The 24,888-nt window shown below is 38.6% G+C and overlaps 1 protein-coding gene across 2 annotated transcripts in view; it reads right to left on the reverse strand.

The window, feature by feature from the left end:
• The window catches only part of fstl4 (follistatin-like 4), a 209,089-nt gene that overhangs the window by 120,908 nt on the left and 63,293 nt on the right, over positions 1 to 24,888 (reverse strand). For both annotated transcript variants that reach the window (XM_005923089.3, XM_042221414.1), the window contains exon 4: positions 2,871 to 3,113. In XM_005923089.3, the coding sequence (XP_005923151.1) occupies positions 2,871 to 3,113 (243 nt within the window). The remainder of the gene's footprint in view (positions 1 to 2,870; positions 3,114 to 24,888) is intronic.

The raw sequence follows: 24,888 nt of genomic DNA on the forward strand, positions 1-24,888 counted from the left end.
ACGATTTTTGTTTAAATGTTTCAACATCAAACCAAAGTTAAAACCTAAGCGTAGCCTTCAGACTGTTCATATGTACCCCTCACGGGTATTAGAATATCATTTGAGGGCAATTTTCACTTGCAAAAGGGATCAAACATGTGCCATACACAGTGATGTAGTGAGACACATCAAAGATACAGAGGCTGTGAAACAGTGTTTTTGTTGTTGTGTAAGCAGTGGAAAACAATGGAAATTACACAAAAAAGCCAGGTGAAAAGAAAAAATAATATGCCCATGTAATAATTTCACTTGATTTCACTTAATCTCAACAGACTTTAAAAGCCAACAGCAGTGGAGCTAAAATCATCATAATTGCTTGCTTCTTCCAATTTAAGTGTGAAGGGACAAGAAAGCAAAGTACGACAAATGTTCAGTTGTTGGCAGCAATAATGAACACAAGCGTCTTTAAGGGTTAATTCAGCTTTTAAAGTGGGGTCGTCCAAAGTACTTATTCCTTATCGGCGTATTACCTTCAATAAATGGCAGCTGAAGTGCCGACCGTCATTTAATGAATTGCCGTGAAAGCTAAGCAATGCACTGGTGAGGATGGGGTCAGCAGGAAAATGTATTATTCATACATGTATATCTCTCTCTCTATATATATATATATATCTAAAACAGAGGCTTTCAGTTATAAATGTATATTCCAGTCCAAGTCTCTGAGTCTGTATTATTGTGAGACTTTGTTGATGATGATAACGTAGACCAAAGTTTTCACACTGGAAGTGTTGTGGCAACCAGAGACCACAGAAAGGACTTTGAGCAAAATAACCACTGAATATGGGGAAGTGGGTGTGCCTGGGGAGAGTTAATTAAAATTAAAAAAAAAAAAAAAACAACTTATATTCTCTATTCATTGCGTAAGGTGTAATATTTAATTTTGATGTTTATGGCAGCTAATGAAAATCTGAAACCTAGTATCTCTTATCATTAAGGTATTTCCTAAAATTAATCAAAAGAGGCTCTGGTCAGGTAACTTGGTAGCAGTTTCAGCACTGTGACCAGGCCTTAAGTCATCCTGGAAAAGGGAAATCTGCAGCAGATGGAAGCATGAAGTAGTCTAAAATATCCTGGTAGATTTCCGCGTTGACTTTGGACTTGATAAAACACAGCGGACCAACACTAGCTGATGACATGGCAAACCAAATCACCACAGACTGTGGGAATTCAGCCTGGACTTCGATTCTGTGCCTCTGCTGACTCTAGGACCTAGAAAGACAAAATTTACTTTCATGCGATAAGAGGACTTTGGACCATTGATCAAAAGTTCTTTTCCTCCCTTTTCCTCCTTCTCTATGGATCAGTAATAATAGGGACAGTTGAGGCCACTTTCCTGATGATGTTAGTGCACCTCGGTCCATTCCTTGTGAAGCGCCACAAGTTCTTAATTTGAATCTTCTTGGAAAGCCATCTCTGCTGCTTGGGCACCTTTTCCTATCACAATTTATCCTTGCTCTCAACTTTCATTTAATATGCTTCGATCCAGCGCTCTGCAAAGAGCCAGCCTTTTCAGCAGTGACCTTCTGTGGCTTGTGGAGGGTATCGTCATCTGGACCCAAATCAGTTGTCATTGTTGTTACTGAACAAGTCGACAATACCATGGTATTTAACCCTATAGATTACATTTAACTCATTTACTGAAACTGAAAATAAAATATTCTAATAATTTGAGATACCAGATTTTTGTTTTTGATGTGTTCTAATAATGATCTTTAAAACTAAAATAAAATAAAAAAAACGACAACATATTTCACTTAATGTGCAATGAACTTGAAATAAAAAAAAAGTTTTTCACAATATTTTCATATGCAATAATACATAGTAACCTGTTAATTTAAACTATTTTTTTTTCTTTTATCTATGCACTGCTAAAATCCTGACATAAGTTAAAAACAGCAGGTGGGCGTTTCGGCTATATTGACATGAGAAATGATCACTCAGTGTGAAGAGAGAGATGCCTGATCAGCTGCACTTCCTTTAACTGAGTGAGCGCAGGCTGAGAGAGTTGTAGGAAGTAGCAGCACAGCTGGATTGAAAGCTTCAGAGAGTTAACAAAGCTAAAAAACTAGCTTTGTGCTGAGGCGAGTTGGAAACAAAGATGTGCGGTTCTTTGAGCTGAAACCTGGAAGGCACAGCGCTGCGACATGGGAGGCTCATTAACTTGTTCACACATTCTATAACATGGGACTGTTAAGTTTCCAAACTCACACGCATCACACATCTTCAATTAATATGAAAACCATGAATGACTTTATATAGAAATGTTTTTGTAACTACTTAATCAAAGTGTATTTAACACAAGGTGTTACAGAGTATCACATAACATTTTGACTCATTAAACACCCACATTAATTTTTATATCAAATACACTTTTTGTGACCTTCTTATTTGTTACTTTGGATAAGGCAAATTATTGCAAAAAACAAAGAACCCACTGTTCCAAAGGTACACACAAAACCTAATACTTTAAGACTTTTTAAGCAACAACAGATGGTGAAATATGTGAAAAAGACTGACGTAAAATTGAAATATCCCTGAAAAACAAATACATGCAGCAAGCTGTTAGTTTGTTTGTTATCAAACTTTGGGGGAAAAATAATTTTGACAAACAGCTGCAGTAACACAGCATGGGCACACATATGTCCTCTATATCTTCTTCATCCTAAATGCCTTTGTAATTTATTTTGATTAATTATAATAGAATATCCAAGTTAAATAGACTTTTTTTTTTTTATAAATATAACTTCAAATATATAACTTCAGTCATTTTTTTAACAGTGTGTGGCAGCCCTCTGCAGTGTCAGTGTAGCAGTGTAGCACTAAATCTGTACCTTTAAAGAAACAGTCCTTGCTGTGTACCACGTAGATCCGTCTTCTTTCCAGGCAGGCAGTGCGGTAAACCTCACAGTGGTTCTCATAGAATCTGCCGTCTGAGCCGCACACCGGCACAAAGGAGGGCCGGCATTTTTCCTGGCAAACGCACTCTGCGCGGCCAGTTTCTGCCATTAGCACACATTGTCGACCCCGTCCACAGTAGGTCCTCCGACAGGGGTCTCCATCCAGATCAGATAGGGCTGGAAGAGCAAGAGAGAAAAGGGCTTTTATATTAAGAAAGAAAGCCAGAGTGTATGCCTTCATAAAATCGTATGAGAGGGGAAAACTTAGGCAATTTTTACTTGCGTATATAAATCGGAAAGAGTTACAAGGGCAGAGATAGAGATCAGCTGAATTTACAAAAAGCAAAAATGAAATAGATTTGTCTCTCCAGCACAGACAGACAAAGACATGAGTATTGCTTTCTCATAGATTTTTGCTGCTTAAAAATAACATGGCCAAAATTCAAGGACAGTTCTCATGTAGTGTGAGATTCTGAAGAACTTAGATAATCAAATATGTTTTCAAATAAATGAATCAAAACCAAATAAAAAAAAAAAAAGACATTAATTCTCATTTTAAAAAAAATACAATATTACATATGTGGTGCAGAATAAAAATAATCAAATATGTATTAAGGAAAACACATTTGCATGGATCATACAGTAGGCACCAAAATTAGAAAAACCATAAACCAATGACAAACACCTCCAAACGTGATGGCAATTATCACACGGTGCTAACGAGGATAAACCTTTTTTTAAACACAGTCTAACTCTCTACAGCTCAAACTGCAGGCTGCCCTTATTAACACCTCTCAGTAATCATTTGCACATACACGAGCACATGTGCATACAAACATACCAAGGTGTGTTTGAGCATATAAGGGCACTGAAAATGTAAGTAGAGTTTCCACATTCTGCCTTAGCTATTTTGTTGCCTATTAACACAAATGCACTCACTACTCACCCTCTTCATTATAACAACTTCTTGTGTCATCTCCTGACCTACACACATATGCTGGGACAAATGCACACAGCCATCACCACTGTAACCACTCACTGCCTAGGGCACCTTGCTTCTTCTTCTTCTCACTGATTTAATCTATCTGCACTTAAAGGAAGTCAAAAAGCTGCTGATTCAGCCAGATGCTCCACCTTGGATTGATGTTTCCTGACTCTGTGAGCCTGACCTCTGGCCCATGCTCCATGGGGTTATTACAGTGAAAACGAGATTCTCTAAAAGGTACAAGCAAGGAATTTGCTGCCTCACAACCTCATCTGGCAAATGCCAGGGGAATATATTAAACATAAAAACGCCAGATCCCTCCTAGAGTTTACATGTTTTTTCATGCGGTCGTGAGAGCGCCCAATTAATTATAGGCAAACATGAAACTCTCCTACAGAAGCACCCACAGTGTTGAATTCATTGGCAGAGGCTTAACTTTAGGGTTTATCTGCAAGATGATAAAAATTCATTCTGTAGTTTTATTTGAAAATAAAAGCATTTTACAACAAAAATGAGTAAAACATTTGATATAGATGAGACTTGATTTTTTGAGTAATTAAGTAAATAAGTAAAATTTATTTATAAACCACTTTTTAAAACAAGAAGCTATTAAAAAGTGCTTCACATGGGAATATAAAACAAACAAAACAACATATTACACATGAACATTACCAAAATGCCTTTCTAAACAGATGTGTTTTAAGCCATGTTTTAAAAGAAGCCACAGAATCGATGGTGTGTAGCGGGGGAAGTAAACTGTTCCACCGTATTGGAGCTAGGGTTTGAAAAGCGTGATCCCCTTTCATTTTCAAATGGGTCCGTGGAATAGTCAGAAGACCACTATCAGTGGATCTAAGGATTCGGTTTGGAGAGTAGGGCTGAAGAAGCTCAGTGATATAGGTGGGGGCCTCTCCTCGTAAAGACATAAACGTAAAAGTGAGGATTTTAAACTGATATTTGTACCCAACCGGAAGCCACTGCAAGGATTTTAACATGGGAGTGATATGGGAGAATTTATTACTTGGACCGCTTGAAAGCAATTTAAGGAAGCCTTAGACAGACAGGAAAAGAGTGTGTGTGTTACAATAACTGGGAGGAGATGAAGGCATGGACAAGCATCTCCATTTCACCTTTGGTGACAATAGTCCTAAGTTTAGCAATATTTCTTAAATGAAAAAAGCAGGAGTGGGTCAGAGACTTGATATGAGCATCAAAAGACAGAGATTGATCAAAAATTATTCCAAGATTCTGAGCAGTAGCTTTTGTCGAGGCTGAGAAAGGACCAATTGACTAATTTGGGGCTTGATACTCTCTGGAGCAAGAATTAAACACTCAGCCTTGTCTGCGTTCAGCTGCAAAAAATTGTTCAATTTCCTTAAGACAGTCCATTAGAGTGGATAATTTGTCGAATTCCTAAGGTTTAAAGGAGATGTACATCTGCATACAGATGTTAGGAAATAATTATGAAACCGCTAATGATACGGCCTAAAGGAAGCACATATAATGAAAATAACAAGGGGCTTAAAACCAATCCTTGTGGGACTCCGCATGAAATTTTTTACTACATCTGACCGGACGTTTCCCACTGAAACTAAAAGTGTTCTATCAGCCAGAAATTAGGTGAATCACTTTAGGACAGATCCAGATATCCCTACCATATGAGTTGAGTTATTATTTTATATGGAGACCGCTTCATTCACCATTAGAACAATTTGGAAAACCACAGAGGGAAACCACATGGCAGAATTAGCCTCTAAGAACATTATAGGACTTCCAGTGTAGGCAGGAGACATTCAAGCCAAAACTTGTTCTGACAGCTAGTCAGTGCCTGTGAATGCATGAATCTGAAATTCCATTTTCTCTACTGGTACTAACAGATTTTGCATATCCAAAAGCACAGTTTATGGAGATCAGCATAAGATAAGAACTTCTGAACCATCCTTTTGGTTTCTGTTAAAATATAAAAATGTCAAGAAGTGGTAGGAGATTAGAAGTCCCGCAGCCATTACAGGCCTACGGCGGGTGTTTTTATCAGTTAAAACACTGTTCTAAGCTCTCACAAAAATGAAGTTTTGGCGTTAAAGCAAAGCTTTAAAAGCCCTAATTGATCCTGCTGTTTCTCCTATTAAAATTGCAAGCATTTTGTGCCTCTTGTTTACCTTTGAAGTCAACAAGCTCTCTTATTTGCCATGGAAACCAGGGCAAACAATAAACGACATGACTGTTCACTGCAACAAACTGCTTGGCATTAATAAATTCAGTGTCGAGGTAAGAAAGAAAACAACACTGGAAAGGAACGATAATTCTAGCATCTTAAAAAAAGTCTAAAAACTCTAAAGTCAATGTCAGAAGGATGATTTGCTCTTAAAAGAAAATAATAGATTTAGTAGCCATTGTGTTCATGCAGTTTTGAGGTTGAGTCAGTCGGGATGCTGAGAAGGGGTCAACTTTATTATCCCTCTCTTGAATAAGGCTAAAAACCATACTGGCTTAACTTAAAAGAACCCAGTCCACGCTCTTATATTCAAACTGCTGAAAAGAGAAATTGAATTTGCCTCCAGTATAATCATATCTCAACTCTCAGCATATTCAATAATAGAGGTAATACGCTGTTGTCGGAGGACAAAAGTCCCTTAATTGCATTAAGGAGATTTGGGGGCCAATGCACAGAGAAACACAAGCTCACACACACACACACAAACACATACATTAACACACCGGCACCCTCCTACTCACTTTTAGGTGTTAGTATGTAAGCAAACATACACTCTATAGTCACTGTCTAATATCCAGCTTCTGTGCTTGCAAACACTGAAACATGGTCAAATACGAACACACACAAATGCTGCTGAAATTACTAAACCTTATGTGAACAGAAATAATGATTAACAGAACAAATAAATCACAGTAACTACTGTGATAGTAGCAGTTTAGGATTTTGAAATGTGTGACCACCTTTTTCTGTCCATTTGACATATTCTTGTCTAAACCTGGAATCAATTAATAGAAAATAACTGGTGGAGTAATCAGTAATAAGCATATTCGATATTGGCAGTTAAGCACAGCCCACAGGTAGGTGCAGCCTGAACTGACATTACTTTAACTACTTCTTTATCATAATTAAGTATTGGGAATCAAACTAAGTCGCGGCTTGGGGGCGTGCCAGGTAACTACCCCGATGGGAGTGTGAGGGGGATGGAGAGAGTGAAGAGAGACTCAATATCCAGTTTACTAATTGTTCTGCGTGTCTCGGCAAAGCATCTGTGGGAAATGCAAAATATCCCAGCTCCCCTGCGACCTTGCTGTTCATGTCAAGGTCGGGGACGATTACAAGATCGTTTGTATTCTCCAAGCATGAGAGATTAAATGCTTAGCAACAAACATCCAGTGGCTGTTATCCACTGGCGCTGGTTCTTCCTTCTTCATCTTCCCCTAGCTCTCTCCCCTTCCGTCCTCTTTCTTCTTTTCCCATTTTGTTCAGAGAACAGAGTACATGAACAGCTGCCGTTCAAACAACAGAAACAATAGTGCCCAAAAGTTACATTTACAATACGCAAGCTGTCTGACATTTAGCTAATTCATAGCACTCGCATTCATCCTCACCATAAGTTCTTTTGTCTCACTCTCTTTTGGACCACGCTGGTTGCAATTGTGGCTTGCTTAAGAGGCTAAAAATGTCATTTGATAATCCTTCCTGTTTAAGCCGCTGGCACAGTAAATATAAATGGCTCTTACAAGACGAAGCTTTTTTATGGTGCCAAGACAATACCATGCTGACCATACTGCTTCAAGCCTTTCTATCCTGTCACTGCAGTTTTTTGTTGATTATTCTTCATCCTCCTTTCCCTCCCCCCCTCTATTTCACTGCATGTGTATGTGTCTCTGTCTTTGTTTCCTCACTTTCTCTTTGTCAATATCTTTCTAAACTGGGCCTCAGAGAAACTGAAACCAGACATTGTCCACTATAATTACAGATTTCCTGTGCATGTTTTACGAGAAGCACTGCTGATAATTACATAGGAACATAAGCGACTGGGATGCGGTGGTAAGACTATTTTGGCTTATCTCCCTGACATTTTATGATAATCCAACATAAGTTTCCTCCTTTATTCCCCTTTTATGCAAGCCTAAGTGGATGAGAGCATAACTGGAAGCACAGCATGACTGACTGCCTTTTCATTTGTCGGGAAAAGCTACAATCTTGTCAGTCTCAGCCCTTACTGAATCATTTTGAAAAAGCTATTGGTAATTTGAATCCACAGTGAGGCATATAATGTGTGTGCAGAGCGCACTAGCATAAAGAACACAGCGAGTGTGCGCGCGCGCGCACACACACACACACACACACACACACACACACACACACACACACACACACACACACACAGACAAACGTACACACAGAAAGAGAAAGTCAGAATATGTCACTTCACTCTGGAAGCAAAGTACTTCTGTCTAAGCCCTCGCTCTATTTAGCAACTAAAATATGCCTCAATTTATTTATACCTGAGGCTAGACTCTCAAGCTCTTTAAATTCCTTTAACATTTAAAGGCAATCACAATAAACTTTATTTTGTATTTAATCCAGCTCCACAGAGGCTAGTTTGTTGTTTTTTGATACTTTCTCCTTGGAGAGACAGAGGGACACTGTAAGAGCTTCTTAGTAATTAGACTAGAAGAATATTTGCCCTGCTGATGTGGGACTCACTGCCTGCAGCACTACAATGTCATAAACCACCTTGATCCATGGAAATATGCTGCAGTCACAAACCCATACAGACACAAAGAATTTTCTCTTTTTTCCCTGCCAGCAGACAGCTTCTGTTTTGTGATCGAGCCACTAAAGTGCCGCCGTCTTTTTAATTCAAGTGTTACACGAGTGTAGCATACATGTGCATGTAAAGGGCATGTGGATAGAGCACTTGTTTATTTGAGTTGTGCCGTCCAGGAAATGTACAGTCACATCTGCTGATCCTACAGATCAATCTGTTTGCTCTGAAGCAGCTGTAGATAATTAAATATTGAGACGCGCCGTCAAACACTGTCTCCCCTGTTCTGCACAGTTGGACAAAGCTATTCTGACATGCACACCAAGCTGGAATATCAATGGACAGCAGCGGCCCTCGGTGTTAGGTGAGATACTCACAGATAAGCACAAACCTGTCAGTTTAACTGCACTGTACCAAAAATGATGTTTCTTGTTTTAGTACAGAAAGTAGAATGCAAACAAGCAGAGAGAAATTTTGTTTAGATTACATGGATATTCAAGGCGCATCTTTTGTTGCCTTCCCCTATTAAGCTGTAAATTTGTCCTTTGGCCTAGCGGTAATACTACACTTGACAAGAGGACTGATTCATCCAGCTTCCACATCAGACTCCATAAAATTCTACAAGATCACAAATCTTATGGCAAAACAGAAATGAAATAAAAAAAAAATAGACTGTCAAAAGGTTAAAAACAACCTATTTTTAAGATATGAAGTGTTTCCTGCGATTGGGTGTTGTCTTTACTGTCCCACCTTCAGTACTGATAATTTTAAATATTAGACACAGCACGTGAAAAACCAACCACAGACACAGACTGAGAATCTCAGGTGAAGCATCTCCCAGAACTGTGTCTGAAAAGTGTAGTTTTTGAACAGGTTCTTGTGCATTAACTGAAAATAAATTTCGCCTCCACTCTGCACAGCCACACAAGCCTGGGGTTGAGATCTGGTCGGTCAGCCAGGGAAATTTGTCCCCTTAGATATGTTAGCGACTCGTCCGTCTTTAGCCTGTGGCAGCAACACAGTGTAGATGAGGTTGATCGACAGTTTCATTTAAACCTCGTGGTGTTTTTATCAGAACAAAAACTGTTTCATATCAAAAGGAGACATCAACAAACAATGAGGTCAAGAAAAAAATATATATAAATAAATACACTGAAAATCAAATAAATAAACAGAATAACAAGGACAAATGTCTAAAAAGAATAATTAATCTAAATGACCACTGTCTGCTTTAAGTAATCCATATTGTATTATTATGTCTTATTTATTTATAATAAGCATAAAGTCATCCAGGAACAAAACTGTTCATGACACCAAATGTCAGCAACAGCACTTTGATGCCTCAATATTCAGGCTGGATTTAAATATTGCCCCCAAAACTCAGCAGCAAGAGAGCATCCAAAATTAGACTAAGCCCCATTTTCCCAAACATGTTTTGAGAAAACAGCCTTTAATAGCACAGAAATTGGCAGACTTGCTCTCAGGTAATGATATAACATGTTAATCATCTCTTCAGACAATCAGGACTAAATCTCGATAAAACTCTAACAAATGCTGACATTAAACAGTAACAACTATGTAAATTCGAAGACAGATTATTACCAATAATTATTGCTGTAGTTTGTAAACAATATGGCAGATATTTTTTATCTAACTGCAAATGTCTAAATCTTGAGACATATTTTTAGATAAAAGCTTTTTTTTTTGGTTTGTTTTACTACAAGAATGACATTACATGGTTGCAACAAGCGACTGACTTCAGTATTGATTAATCTTTTGACATTTTATTTCATATTGTCTCGTTTCATATAACTAAAAGTTCAAATAACCCAGTTTCAATTCACATGTGACAAGCTAATTAAAGGATCAAGCCTTCCTGTCTAGGCTGAATATCAGCTTTTGCTTCTCTATCTTTCTCACAGAGAAGAAGAATAGACAAAGGACAAATTTGCCCTAGTGATGGGAATCGTTTAAATCTATGTTGTTATTAATGTTGTAATTCCATTTCACGTTAGGCAAACATGGATCATTTTCATGGTAATCCTTCTAATAGCTGTTGAGATAATTCAGAAAGGACCAAAGACTGACACAGACTGAAAAACCCTCGTGTCTGAGACTGACAATGAAACAACTGCAGTAAAAACCTCTAATCGAAGTAACTTTCGATAATAATTACAGTCAATTTACACTCACTGTCAAAGCCATTGTTCTCTATTAAATGCTACAAAGCTTCCATTACCTCCATGACCTCTTTCTAAATGGCAGGTTAGTCATTACCTTGGCGATCTCCACATTTGAAAGAGAGGTATGGCACTTGAACTTAAATGTTACACAGCAACAAAATGAGGCTTAAATGCATGTAGCCACCTCCCAAACGCAAAGACAGCATCACCATATGAACACAAAGAAAACTAGAGGCTACAATTATGACTAATGTGCCAGTTAAACAATATCATGTGGTTGCTATTTGAGTGCTAAAACTATAAATTCAAATCTATGAAGCCAGAAGTGGACGTTCATTAAAAGGCTTCTTTAAAGACCGGTTCCAACAAACGTAAGCATAAAGACCTTTTCCAACAAACTTTTAAGAGGAGTTAACAACCCTCAGCATAAATCAAATCTGCTATTCATGATGCAGCGCACAACAGCCTGCTTTAAACTGCAGTTACATAAAAGTAAAGGCTAAGAGTTATAGGCTTTTCCGTGTTCATAAACTTGTATCAGGAAACTTTGATAGCATATTTTTTTACAAGGTCATCCAAGATGTATGTGAAGGTTCTCAGTCATCCACGTCATCGTAGTCTAAAACTCTCAAAAGACTCTCCACCTTTTGACCTTAGAACTGAAGAAGTTTCTTGGATGAGAGGTGAAACGTCTTCAAGCAACTTAAAGAAGTCCAGACGCTTTTCTTTCCAAGCTCCTTAGACAAGGTCATCCAAGATTAAAAAAATGAACCCTGAATACATCTGTGGCATCCCAAAACACTAATGGAGGAGAAACTTCCCGTGATTTCTGAAGAGGCATAGCTGATGATGAAACTAAAGGACGCAGTGATTAAGGGTGCTTACTTATCACACCCTGACTCAGTGTTTCTCTTGTTCGTCCCCTATTTTTAGTTTATTTTTAGAGATTGCTGCAAGATTTAAAACTAATTACGCAAAAAGATGTTCTGGTCATTTCTTCTGATATGCTGGGAGACATGTAAGTAGCTTCTTTAGTCATAGACAGTATATAAAAGATGACCATAACCGGAGGGGTAGAAAACTGAAACGAGCCTAGATATGTCTTAAACCTGTGTTTTGTTTTTTTTCCAGCAGGGGGCAGTTCCATTGACTGCAGAAAATGGGACTGACTCTCACTTAATTTAATACCTAATTAATCACTTTTCTAATTTGCCAGTTATTACAGTTAAAAAAAATGATGGTCCTAATTAGAGTAACACTGAATAATGCATGGTATACTTTAGGACGTGGCTACCGTGTGATTGACAGGTTACTATCTTGTGGAGAGTGTGGACATCCTCCTCTGCCGAATGACATTTCTTTTTGGAAAATTGAAATATACTACATGTATAAGGTGGCTAAGCATATAGAAGACATTTCTACAGTGACAGCATAGATGAGAAACTGCTGGTGGGCTATTACTTCAGCAGTACAGGACTACATTTCTTGTATTTGAGCTTGTTTATACCACTGGGAGAAAAAAGTTATTATGTCACAATTTTGAGTTATTTTCAGCTAGTGACACAAGGATTTCATCATTTCTAAAACCAGCAGCTGATGCTGATGCTACCAGAAATTACATACCTTCACAGAGTTTAATGATTGGCAGTGCTAACTTTAAATTTCAAGTTATTTTCTCGAAATTTGGAGATTTTCTTCCTGTTAAAAGGGAGTTTTTCCTTCCCACTCTCTATATTATTTTAGGGTCTTTACTTTACAATAGAGCAGCGGTCCCCAACCCCCGGGCCTCGGACCGGTACCGGTCCGTGAGTCGTTTGGTACCGGGCCGCGAGAGTTGATGCTCAGGTGTGAAATGTATAGTTTTCAGGGTTTTTATCGGTTTTCAGTGTTATTTTGTTATCATTTTTATCGTTTACTCTGTTTTCCTTGGTCTTTTCATGTGTGTTATGAATGAATTTTATTTTTCTCGGTACCGGTAATAGTTTTATTTTGTTATATTTATCCGCGACACCTTAAAGGCCGGTCCGTGAAAATATTGTCGGGAATAAACCAGTCCGTGGCGCAAAAAAGGTTGGGGACTGCTGCAATAGAGAGCACTTTGAGGCAACTGTTGATATTAATTGAATTAAAAAAAACAAAACAAAAACAACAACAACAACATTTTTTTTCAGTGATGGAAATAAGCTCCAATAATTGTCTGTCTCTCATATTAGTAGACTGCATAGGTATGTTTCAGGGAAATAAAGCAAAGTGATATTATAATTGAGTGATATGTTTTTATGACAGACAATAACAGCACAGGGAGCAGGTTGACTTGCCCTCCACAGACAAGTATATTCAATGTGATCCTGGGAGGAAATGTCACAAGACTTGTGTGGCTAGTTCAGCTGATAGGTCTTTATTGATCTTGTAATTCCCGTGTATGTGCACCTGCTCCATTAAGGACCTCAAATCTCTTGAAAGAGAGACCTTCAAGAGCCAGGCGCCTGCTGCTGCTTGTACATTTGGTCGTACATGATCCTCAACACATCAGGTAGTTGAGAAATATTCTTCTTTTTTAGATATTTGTGGGTAGTTTGGGGGGCAGGTGAAAAAATTACCCATTTGAGTGACAATTTGCTTGCATTCTTATGCAGCTGATGTTAAAACTTGATTAGCTTTTCTGCTCTTCTGTCTGAAACTTTTTTTTTCTTTTACTCCTGGATAATTCATGGGGGTTTTTTTGTATTCATTGAGCCATTTTCAGCATCACAGTGGGGGCTGAAGCCACAGTTTCCACACATACTCTTAAACAAATTCATCAAACAGCGCATATATAATAAAATAGCCAGTTTTCAACTAAGGCCGGCACATGTTTTGTCTGGGAGAAATGGATAGTGACTACCCACAGTGCATGAAAATGAATGCAGAAAAATAAACACAAAGTAACTGACAAATGCATAAGGACATAAATAGCTAGTGAGCCATGTGCGAGAATGTCTTACAGCACAGGAAAACTACTGTGAGACCAGAGTGAGCAGGAATTCACGCTAGGTAGCCGTCAATCTCATTGTCACATTCGTTATGGTATGGCAGGTATCTCTTTCCCACCCTGTGGGCTGCCTTCCCATGGGATTTAAAAAAAACTTTTATGAGTGAGGAAAGGCTTTTTTGTGAAGGGATAAGTTTCTGATGCACCCAGTGGCCATCCCTTAATAATTAATTCTAAAGATATCTAGAAAATACCAATTAGAATGATTGTTTGGGATATCAATTTATTTTAATTCATATATTCAGCATCACTACAATTCTACATACTGGGTTATAAACGCTAATTACACTTACAATGAGAACGACTATATCTTTTTCCAATTCTACTGACAAATATTGTCCTGTTGTAATGAAATGCCTTAACTGAATTCAGAACCTCATTAAATTATGTGTTAGGTTGTATGTAAAAATCTGGTTTTGCATCCATATTCATATAGTTTTAAAAATTCACACAGCAGCAATCTACATTGAATACAAACTAGCCGAGTGTCACGCTTTGTTCATGAAAACAACTGACAACAACTACTACCTGCACACCATCTGTTCCAACATCCCGAGGGCTGATATAAGGATATGTGAGTGTTTTACATGTCTGCATGTGTCTGTTGTTAAAAAAAAGTACACCAAAAGGTCCAAAGAGTTCTCATTGATTGATCTGAGACTCAGTGAAGCAGATTCACACAGTCTGCTATATTATTTACAGCAGCACTCCCACTGCTGCACCTACAACTACAGCAATATAGGTCTTGCGCATCAGTCCTCTTCAGCTGCCACACTTATATTTCCACATTAATGCCAACATGGCCAAGGATGAAATAAGCTCTCAAATGCAGGGTTTTTTTTCTGCAGTAGGTCTGAGCAGGCATGTAAGTGTGGGGAGAATAATCTCAGTCTTCTAGTAAAAAAAAGGCAGAGTTTGTGTGCCAGCACATGTACACGTATGTGTGAAATTTGCTGTGCCCTCCATTGTATTTAAATATATGTCCATTATTAAAAATACAGTTAGTTATAGCTGTATAGCTTTCCCATGTACACTCCATCCTTTTATCATCATCAGCATCTTAATCCCTTTGATCCATCTTCAGCCTCATCTCACTCTCACCTCTCAGCATTTATCTCTCTATTTATACATCTCTCTACAATAAATACTGTATTTTCTGCTGACACCACACCTGCACCTCCCTCACTGCAGGGCTCCGGGAGCACAGAGACCCAGCACCCACGACGGCTTTGCTACTATAGCCAAGATGACTAATAACCCCTGCGGGGCAAGAGGCTGCAAAGTTGAGGCACAAAGGTGCACCGTGTGTTGGGCTTTCCCTGCTTAATGCTCTTTTTATACAGTTACACTGTTGTCATTAAATCCGCTGTGTTGAAGGTAGAACATTTCTGGCCAGAGCAAGATTCTTAACGAAGAACAATGAAATATCAGCGGGCTGGGCTTATAAAGAATTCATTCTTTTTATTCGGTGTTATAAAGCACTGCAGCATAGTTCAGTAGATAATTCAGTTGAGCATTAAAGATGTACTAATGAGGTTTGTAATTACCGTCTTTAAATTTGGTATTTCACCCTGGCTTTCCACAGGTAAAAAGGCATAAAACCACATTGCAAAGAAGTAATTTATTGCAAAATTCTTTAAAGTGTAAAAGGGAAAAAAGAACCAGGTGAGGTGGTTAGGGCATCTTACTAGGATGCCGACTTTGTTCAACCTAGTGAAGGGTTTGAGGCATGTCCTGCAGGGAGACCCCAGGGCAGCCCTAGGACACACTGGATATGGCTCAGTGTCCCTTGAAAGAGGTAGCTAGGGGGGGGGCGTGACTGAGTCTCAGCTTGCTGCTTAGACTACTATCCCTGTGACCCAGACCTGAATAAGTGACAGAGGAAGGAAGGAAGGAAGGAAGGAAGGAAGGAAGAGATGGATGGATGGATGGATGGATGGATGGATGGATGGATGGATGTTAAACATGGCTTTCGTTTAAGACCACATCAAACAAAAACTCCAAATCTAACCAACAATGTACCAACAATAATATCTGATGTTTACAGTCACATACTGTATATCTCTTTAAAGAAAGTATTTACCAAAGCATTTATATAGAGCCTGTAGTTTATAATACAAATCCTGTGCCCTATTGTGCATTTACAGTCTATGTGGGATGGAAGTAATATAAAAGTAATATATTTGTGTTGATTATACTGAAGAAAAGAGCCAGGGCGACAGATCTATTTTTAACAGAATATTTCTGAAAACAATAGCACAGAGGAATAAAATGAGTGACATTGTGGGTACATAGATGATGCTTGGAGATTAAAACTATTATTGTTTTTAAGCATGCAGGACAGAACTGTCTCGCCAAAGGCTCCAGTCTGGCCCCTTGACTTTCTCAAGCCTTTTTATTTACATAAATAGAATAAAAAAATTATTTTCAGCTAACACTACCAACTGGCTCCGGTGTTTCTTTTTCATTTATTTCCAAATGTGTTTCTCATTCAAACGCACAAAAAAGTTGAAGTGTTTATCACTGAGGCTAGAGAAACAGTTGTACTTCTGACAACAAGATTGTAATGCAATGAAGAAATTGCAGTTTACATCAAAGTTACCATAGTGCAGATGCAGCTAGAGTGCACTGACGAGTAAAGGCAACATAATAAAAATGACAAGAGGAAACTAGTGGCTGGGAAGCGTGGCAGGCTTTCCCACACATTTACAGAGGCAGCATTAATCTGATGTTAATGGTATTGGGCTGTAGTTACAATATACCTGACAGCATATGAACAAGCAGGGCTTGCTTGTTTGCAGTTACCTTGCAATTGTAATTCGTTGAAAATATGTTTACTGAATTGACACAATGAACATTCAATTACCTGCAGCTTTACACTCTTAAACACTCTTCAAGAATGTGTTGTGATTGCATTGTGTATACACTAATATGATACGTATGTATGAATGTTTAACTGTCAGAGAGAGAGAGCGATCCATTTGCTTTGCAAGAATTTATTCAACTAGTCACACACACACACACACACACACACACACACACACACACACACACACACACACACACACACACACACACACACACACATATATATAATTAAATGTTGTTAGATTATAAAAGAGCTCACAGAAAAGGTTTCTTCAAATGTAAATAAAACAAAAATCACAGAGATGTGTTTTTGTAGTTCCAACAATGAAGTTGATACACAAATGGAGAAGAATGAGAACGAGAAGAGAGGGAGAGATACAGAAGTTGGAAGATGCTAAAGACAAACCTACAAGACTAAAATCGAGGAATCAACATAAAGATAAAAGCCTTTCCAAATGCTCGGGGGATCTGTAATGGTATACAGGCTTTAAAGTCTCACTATGAAACATAAAATATGGTTTAAAAAGTACACTGCAACGTCAGAGTGGAAAGCTAAAGTTTTAAAAGCAGAGCTCTCAAAGCCTTTCGACAGTAAGGGCCATGCGAGGGCACTTGCTTCTGCCAACTGAGTCATGGTGTTTGTTATGGAAAAAACTCACTTTATAAAAGCAGCTCTTGCTGGGCAAGTAGATTAAAGGTAAATTACCACCAAAAGCTAAAAAACAGAAGAAAAAAAGCCGAGTATGTCAAAAAGCCATTCACTTAAAGTAAAACTATGAAACAGCATTTGCGAAGTAACAAAAAAAAAAAAAAGTCCAATAATAATGTGAGCATTGTGGAAAGTGAAGAACACAGAGAACTACAAAGAAATGTATCTGTATTCTTTTATAAATTGAAGGTGGGTGTGAAGGTACCTACTGCCTCAAACAAAGATGCAAGGAGTAGAGATAGTGAAGGTAGATAAGTTGAAATACCTCAAATACATCCAAAGCAACTGAAAGTGCGTGAAAAAGAGAGTGCAGGCAGATTGGAGTGGGTGGAGTGTCAGGCGTGATGTGTGACTGAAGTATAGCAGCAAGAGTGAAAGGGAGGGTTTACAAGATGGTAGCGAGACCTGCTATGATGTATAGCGTGGAGATGGTGACACTAGCAAAAAGACAGGCAGTGAAGCCGGCGGTGGCGGAAATGAAAATACATTTTCATCGGGGTGACCAGGATGGACAGCATCTGAAATGACTACATCAGAGAGACAGCTCAGGTTGAGTGGTTTGAAACCAAAGTTAGAGAGGCAAGGCTGAAAGAGTTGGACATATGCAGGATAGACAGTGTTTATGCTGGACAAAGGATGCTGAATATGGAAATGCCAGGCAGGAGACAAAGAGGAAGACCTCAGGGTAGATTCATAGTAGTGAAGGAGGACGTACAGTAATGGGGATAGGGAGATGGAAGAGGGTGATCGGCTGTGGTGACCCCTATAAGGAGCAGCTAAATGAAGATTGCCAGCTGTCTTAACCTCCGAACACTCTTCCACGACAAGCATTTTTAATTTCTCTTTGATATTTGGGCATATTGGGACCCGATGAATGTAAAAACAAAGAATCACCTGATTTTTTTTTTTACCTGATGTTTTTTTTAAAAAAAATGAGAACCATATATGAGGATATTCATTTAAAATTTCGATAGAAGAGTAGCAGTATAATGTCCTCGTAAGTGGATATCAGGCCCTTGTAGAGCAAAATTGATTATTTTAGAATAAATAACCCAAAATGTGATGTCCACATATGTGGACGCCAGGTCCTAGGAGGTTAAACAAATTGGCAATGTGGAGTTTAGGATAACCTAACATGTATAATTTCTTGTATGTTGTTCATTCACCTTCAGTTCTTTGAACAGATCTGGATGCCAGTCTTTTAGGTGCTTTGCTAAATTGGAAGCATTTCCTCCTGTGGTTTGAAAAGCACGATAGCATCTTTTGTGTACAGCCTTTTGTGAATCGGTTATCACCTGACATGTACTGCCTTTCTTATCGGGGCTGAGCTATCGCAACAGCTACACGAGCTGCGATCTTCTTCCTTTGTGCCATGTGTAATGCTTTCTGTGCTTGTGTGGACTCTTCTTCTTTTCTTCTTCTTCAGCATGTAAGGATAGACTAGAACATTTTTTAACATTGGAATATATAAACAATGAAATGGATTTCAAAGCATAAATGTATCATGTGAATGTTTTATATTATATAAATATACAGTAATTAGAGCCAGTTGGACATTTTTGGATGTTTTCCATTTGTTAAAAAAATAATGTAATTGATTTTTTTCAGAGAATTTTGAGAACTATTATGCCATTAGAGTCTAAACATTAAAATGCGCGATTACAGTGATATTCACAGGTGATGTTTTTGAGGAGTGCATTCGCATTCATGACCACCAGTAACCTGAGTACACACCTGCTGAAATAACTGCTGAGCCATGCAGGTAAAAACAGAACCACAAACGGAACAGACCAGAATTAGAAGTATTGAATAATACATCAACACTTATTCCTTCTTATACAACTGACAGGTCTAATGTTTAAATGATGGTTTGCCTCAAGGTACCCAAGAGGCATCATGGAGAAAACAGTCTGATTCCCCCCCCTATTTGGGATTGAATCAAGAGGGAACAAAAAATATATGTAAGAAAAAAAAAAAAGCAAAGGACAAGTCTGGCACTGAGATGAATAAACAGAAAAAAAAAGCAAGAACAGGAATCTAATGAATAAATAAAAGAAAACAAAAAGAAATTGGCATCTAAAATAGGTCCAAGCACTGCCCAGAGAGAGACGTTCAGTGGGCAATGTCATCAGTGCTGCTGTCGGGTTTGCTCTGTGGTCAGAAGAGCTGGTGTGGTAGTGACAGCTGGCTGTCATAACTCCAAAATGGAAGGGAGACAGCAGGACAGGAGAACAAAAAAAAAAAAGGAGCAGTGAACAAAGAAGGTGAGCCGGGAGGTGGGAGGAGAGCAAGGGCCAGAGAAAGAGTACGCTGAGAAATGGAAAGGAAAAAAAAAAGGGAAAACGGTTGATTACCGAGAGATGTAGAGATGTAAAGTGACTCCTTGACTCATTGATTTGGACCAGTTACCTGCAACTTGAATCAAGTTAGCTTCATATTCTCAGCAGACCTTTTTACTTCTTTCTAAATTAAAATATGTGATGTATGCTTTGGTTATTACTGTTCCTAATTTAGGAATTAATACTTTGTTCCATTATGAGTTCACTTGGTTATCTCAAAACTTGACAGAATTTAATCAAATTAACTTTTGGAGGTGCAGATCAGATCAGAACATTGTCTGATATGGTATTTTACATGCAATCTTAATTTTCTCATCATTACTGGACTGGAATTTAAAAGAAGAAGAATATTTTTTATTCACCTTTCACAAACTGCTCGACAGCTCATTGCTTAAGTTATTATTATGTATTAATTTTACTTCTTAACTACACATCTTTGGCACAGCTGTACCTACATGGATTATGAGCCCTAGAAAAAAAAAATATTATGGTGCGGCAAATCTCCATTACGAGTTAGCGCGGATCGCACCATGCGTAGCTCGTTAATGCATTAGCCCCACACATGGGCAGATCTCGCTAACTGAGATGCGCCGTGTTAATGCGGTTATGGCGTTAACGTCATTTTAACGAGATTAACGCTGACAGCACTAATATATATTTATAAGGAACAATTGGTTCAGCAGTATCACAATGGTCTCTCGTTCCAGATACTTTACTGTAAACTTTATTTGATGTATTAAAAACACAACAGCATTCTGCATATACATATAACTGAGAAGAAGTAAATTGGGTGGAGCAAAATGATGAGGACAGAGAGAGAAGACATATTTTTGGAACAATCTGCAGCGCAGATAAAAGACAATGAAAAGTGGAAGGAAACCGGAGAAGAGTGAGGCTGAGGTGAATTACAAATCATTAAATAGACCCAAAAGTTGAGAGCAGGAGGAAGGAAAGATAATGCAGGAGGGTGACAGACATGAGCAGGCGAGGTGTGAAGGTGGGAGGAACAGAGGAGAGGGCGAAGTAAACACAGAGAAAGCATAGCGAGAGCTGAGGAAATCGGACAAGGAGAAAGCGGCATGGGGGAGGGGTGGCTGGAGGGCAGCTGGTAAAATGAATGGAGTCCAAGCATCTGAGGGACCACCACTGAGCGGTCAGCGTGTGTTTCTGTGTGAGATTTATGAGGCACAATGCGGTGACAAAAAGAAACAGTGAGTGGGGACAGCAGAATTAAGAGTAAGAGAGACAGAAATTTTGAAAAGGAAGAGAGGTGGATCTAGACCAGTGTGTACAGGATTAGTGATTTAGTGCTTGTTGGAGCTGCCAGCGTGTTTACACGAGGCCACAAATGTGTCTCTAGCCTGGAGATGTGGATATTCGGTTCCAAGTTGCATTTAGATTTAGATGTTAAATTTGAAACAGAGAACACCGTTAAAACAAGAAGAACGCTCCCTGTCACTTGTTCTTAGTAAGAATGCTGTAGGCATTGTTTGTGCCGATTTAAACATCTGCTCTCAAGAGTGGAACTGAGTTCATGCATTGTGCACTATAAAATTAAAAATATAGCAGTTGTTTTCAGTTGTGCTTGTGCCAAATTGTGCAGACAAGAAAATTAAAACCAGTTGCCTAATATTATGTAGGTCGCCTTCTGTCTGCCAAAGCAAATCTAACTTGTTGGTACATGAACATGAGCACTGGTTGTGGGACACTAGCAGTAGATCCTTTGGGTCCCGGTGGTTGCTGGAAGGAGCTTCCATGAACCAGACGTGTTGTGGCTTGTCGCTCAGCTGGATTGGGATCTGAAGTATTAAGGGGCTGGGTGATTGTCCTGTGCTTGATATCCCTCAACCGCCCTCAAATTGGTTAGTACTGAAGTAGCACTTACATGATTGCCAAGACCCAAGGTTTTCTCACCAGAGCACTGAAATTTAACAAGATGATCAGTGTTTCTCACTTTAACTATCACCGGCTTAAAATGGTCTGACTGCACAGTGTGTGTCAAGTTCACCACAAAATGAACAAAGTAGCCCTGAAAGTTAACATCTGAAATAATTATAAAACCAAATGTCCTTAACTCGTGCTTTGTTATTCTTTGGAGACCAAAATTAGAATGAACACAGTTTAAAAAAATAAAATAAATAAAACCCGGTGCTTGCTGGTGAGTTCACAGAGAGGCCAAGATGGGAACACTCAGCTTCAATCAGATCACAATCCATAATAGATGGCCATGTAAATATCTTATGAGGAGAGCAATGGAGAAAATGACTCGTATGCAGGAACACACACACACACACACACACACACACACTCAGAAAAACGCAAGTTCAGACAGAAGAACCACAAAGACATCCTGTACAGTCATGCAAAAAGTGTAATAGAGTGTATTTATTTAAAATTCATGCACAATCTTAATGGATCTTTTGTGCGAATGCTTTCTTGTTTGTGCTGTTGTCTGAGTGCATGCATAACACAAATTGGGCTGTAAAAGACCTGTGTATGTTTCTGAATGTGAATTTCCACTTAAAAAATGCACATATAACAAATGTTACTCGGCTCATACTTCAGTATTAAAAAGTACAAGGCAAGAAAAAGAAAATATTTTTGCAATAAAGCTGGAACTTAACAGAATGTTAGCGCAAATAGATGAATTCACAAATGTACGCCCACACAAATACTCTCGTTAATCTCTCAAGTCAACAAATCATTCCTTCATACTTGACAAAACAGTGATTCTAAACTGTAAAGTAAAAAAAAAAAAAAAAACTTAAAAAATAAACCGCACCTACTGGAAACCTCAAATGAAGCATCAAGGTAAAATCCAAAGTGGTAAAGATGCTATAAGTCAAATTCAGTTTAAAAAAAAGTCTATTTAAATTAATGCTTTGTATCAGCTAAAGTGGCAATAATATAAGCAATCGCACAGGAAAAACAAAGATGCGCTTGTAAGGATGTCTTATGGCTTAAACAAAAGTTTCATGCAGTTGGGAATCATCTGATCAGTTCGACTTCATGCTTGCATCTTTGCATTTGGTTAGATTCTAATCTGTCCCTCTATTTATCCGCTCGATTGTGTCCTTTTTCTACATTTTTCTGAAACACATGAGCTGAAGACTTTCTCATCACTACCGAAAGATCTCAAGAACTAAATTTTTGTTAAAATTACTGAAATAATTTATTTGGAATCCTAGTACTATGTAATGTGGAGGTCTAACTGCTTTTGAGAGTGTGCTCCAGACCGTCTGGGTTGGTGATGATATTATGAGGGCAGATGCAGTGTTAAGCCCAACGCTGCCCCACAGGGGAGCACTAAAAGCCAACCCTGACCCTGTTGGTTATCAATAATTCAGTAGAAATCAGGGTTAGAATAAGTGCAGCGCCAAACGACGCATCATTTCTACAACATGCAGAGGAGACAACAGTCTCCGCAATCATAAAGTTTGCATAAGGCCCGAGTCTCTCCGCTGGCTGTCTGGGAGGTTGGACATTAGCTCCATTACGCTGAAAAAAAGGATTGACGGGTGGAAAATCGGAAAGAAAGTGGTGGTGAGTCATCAACCATTCTAGGTCTCAACTGAGACCCAACTGGCATGGAGAAAAGCTGGACAGCTGGATGCTGCCATAGTGTATATTGGCAGCCCAGCTGGGTGACTGGCCTACTGGGAATACAGTCAGCCATCATAGTATAGAGCCAAACTGGACAGATGAGTCTGAGAGTAATAAGTGTGTAAGAAGTGTACGAGGCAGATAAAGACTATGGTGCAGAATAAAAAGAAGGAAATCCTCTATATGTATGTGCTTCGAGTTCGCAGACCAACACAATCCACTACAAGGACTTTATTTACACCCAAGACATCTTCGACTCTACAAAACTGTCACCAGACAAATATTGAAATGCTAAATCATGTTTTCCAAATGAGTTTAAACAAAGAAAAAAAACCCCAGCAACCTCACTCTTTTAGTTTGTCTCATTTTTTGTGAAGAACACATAACATATCTTTTCAACGACTTTACACACATTCTGTCCCAGCTGCAATTACAGGGTGGGACACAGCAAATAAATAGCTTTGCCTTTGTGGCTGCTTATCGATTAAGATGGCAAGAATATTCACTGCTCAGAGAAACATACTGACTTTAGATGAGAGAGAAGATTTGGAAGATGATGAAAAGGAAGAATTTTCAGAATATGAGTCTTTCTTTCTTTATTTGATCGGACAGTGCAGACGGGAAGGTGGGAAGAGAGTACAGGGAAATGACACGGGAAAAAGTCTGGGACGGATTCAAATTCAGGCACAAAGTTACAGTATACAGTATACACGTATACGCAGCACATACAGTAAAACTCTCCCTTCATGTGTGGGGACAAATATATACCCGCCTATATTTGTGCAAGGGGTGCTACACCGATACAGACAGTCATTCAGACCTAAAGTCAGTTTAGAAATACCATTAAATTTAATGCAAATAACCTAGGACCTTCTTGCTGTGCTGCCCTGCATTTTTTCAACAGGGCTGAACAATACATGAATCTGTTCAGTTTCTAATGAAGTTTAGCGAAGTTTAACATCAATTCAATGAGAAACTACACACACACACACACACACACACACACACACACACACGAAGGTAAATACCAAATATCACCAATGCATGTGGGCTGAATTGTTTTGAATCAGGAAAGCAAACAAATATTAAGCCCTTTTGCATGAATTTTTAACGCTTGAAACATTTAAAATTAAACAATAACAGAATCACAAGAACATGAACACCACACAAGGGTTAAATGCAATCCTTGAATCCAAATCCAAACTTTTAAGGGAAACTGAGATTGTTTCCGTCATTTCTGGTGTCATTTGAATAAACAAAACTAACAAATCTTCTTGTTGTGGTGATGGTATTTGGTACAGTGCTTATCTGTTCATTACAGCCAGCCTTTTTGGTCTTGTCTGCATTAAAAAGAAAGCATCAGTACTGGAAATGAAATACACCTTCAATAAGAGAAGACGTGTCATCTCTGTAACAAAAAAGGGCATTTATTTCTCTTAATAAGCCAAACTATATCACTTGTAAT

This window comes from Haplochromis burtoni, unplaced genomic scaffold (genome assembly GCF_018398535.1).
Source record: "Haplochromis burtoni strain Fernald_Lab_line unplaced genomic scaffold, NCSU_Asbu1 Contig_66, whole genome shotgun sequence".
NCBI classification, from domain to species: domain Eukaryota; kingdom Metazoa; phylum Chordata; class Actinopteri; order Cichliformes; family Cichlidae; genus Haplochromis; species Haplochromis burtoni.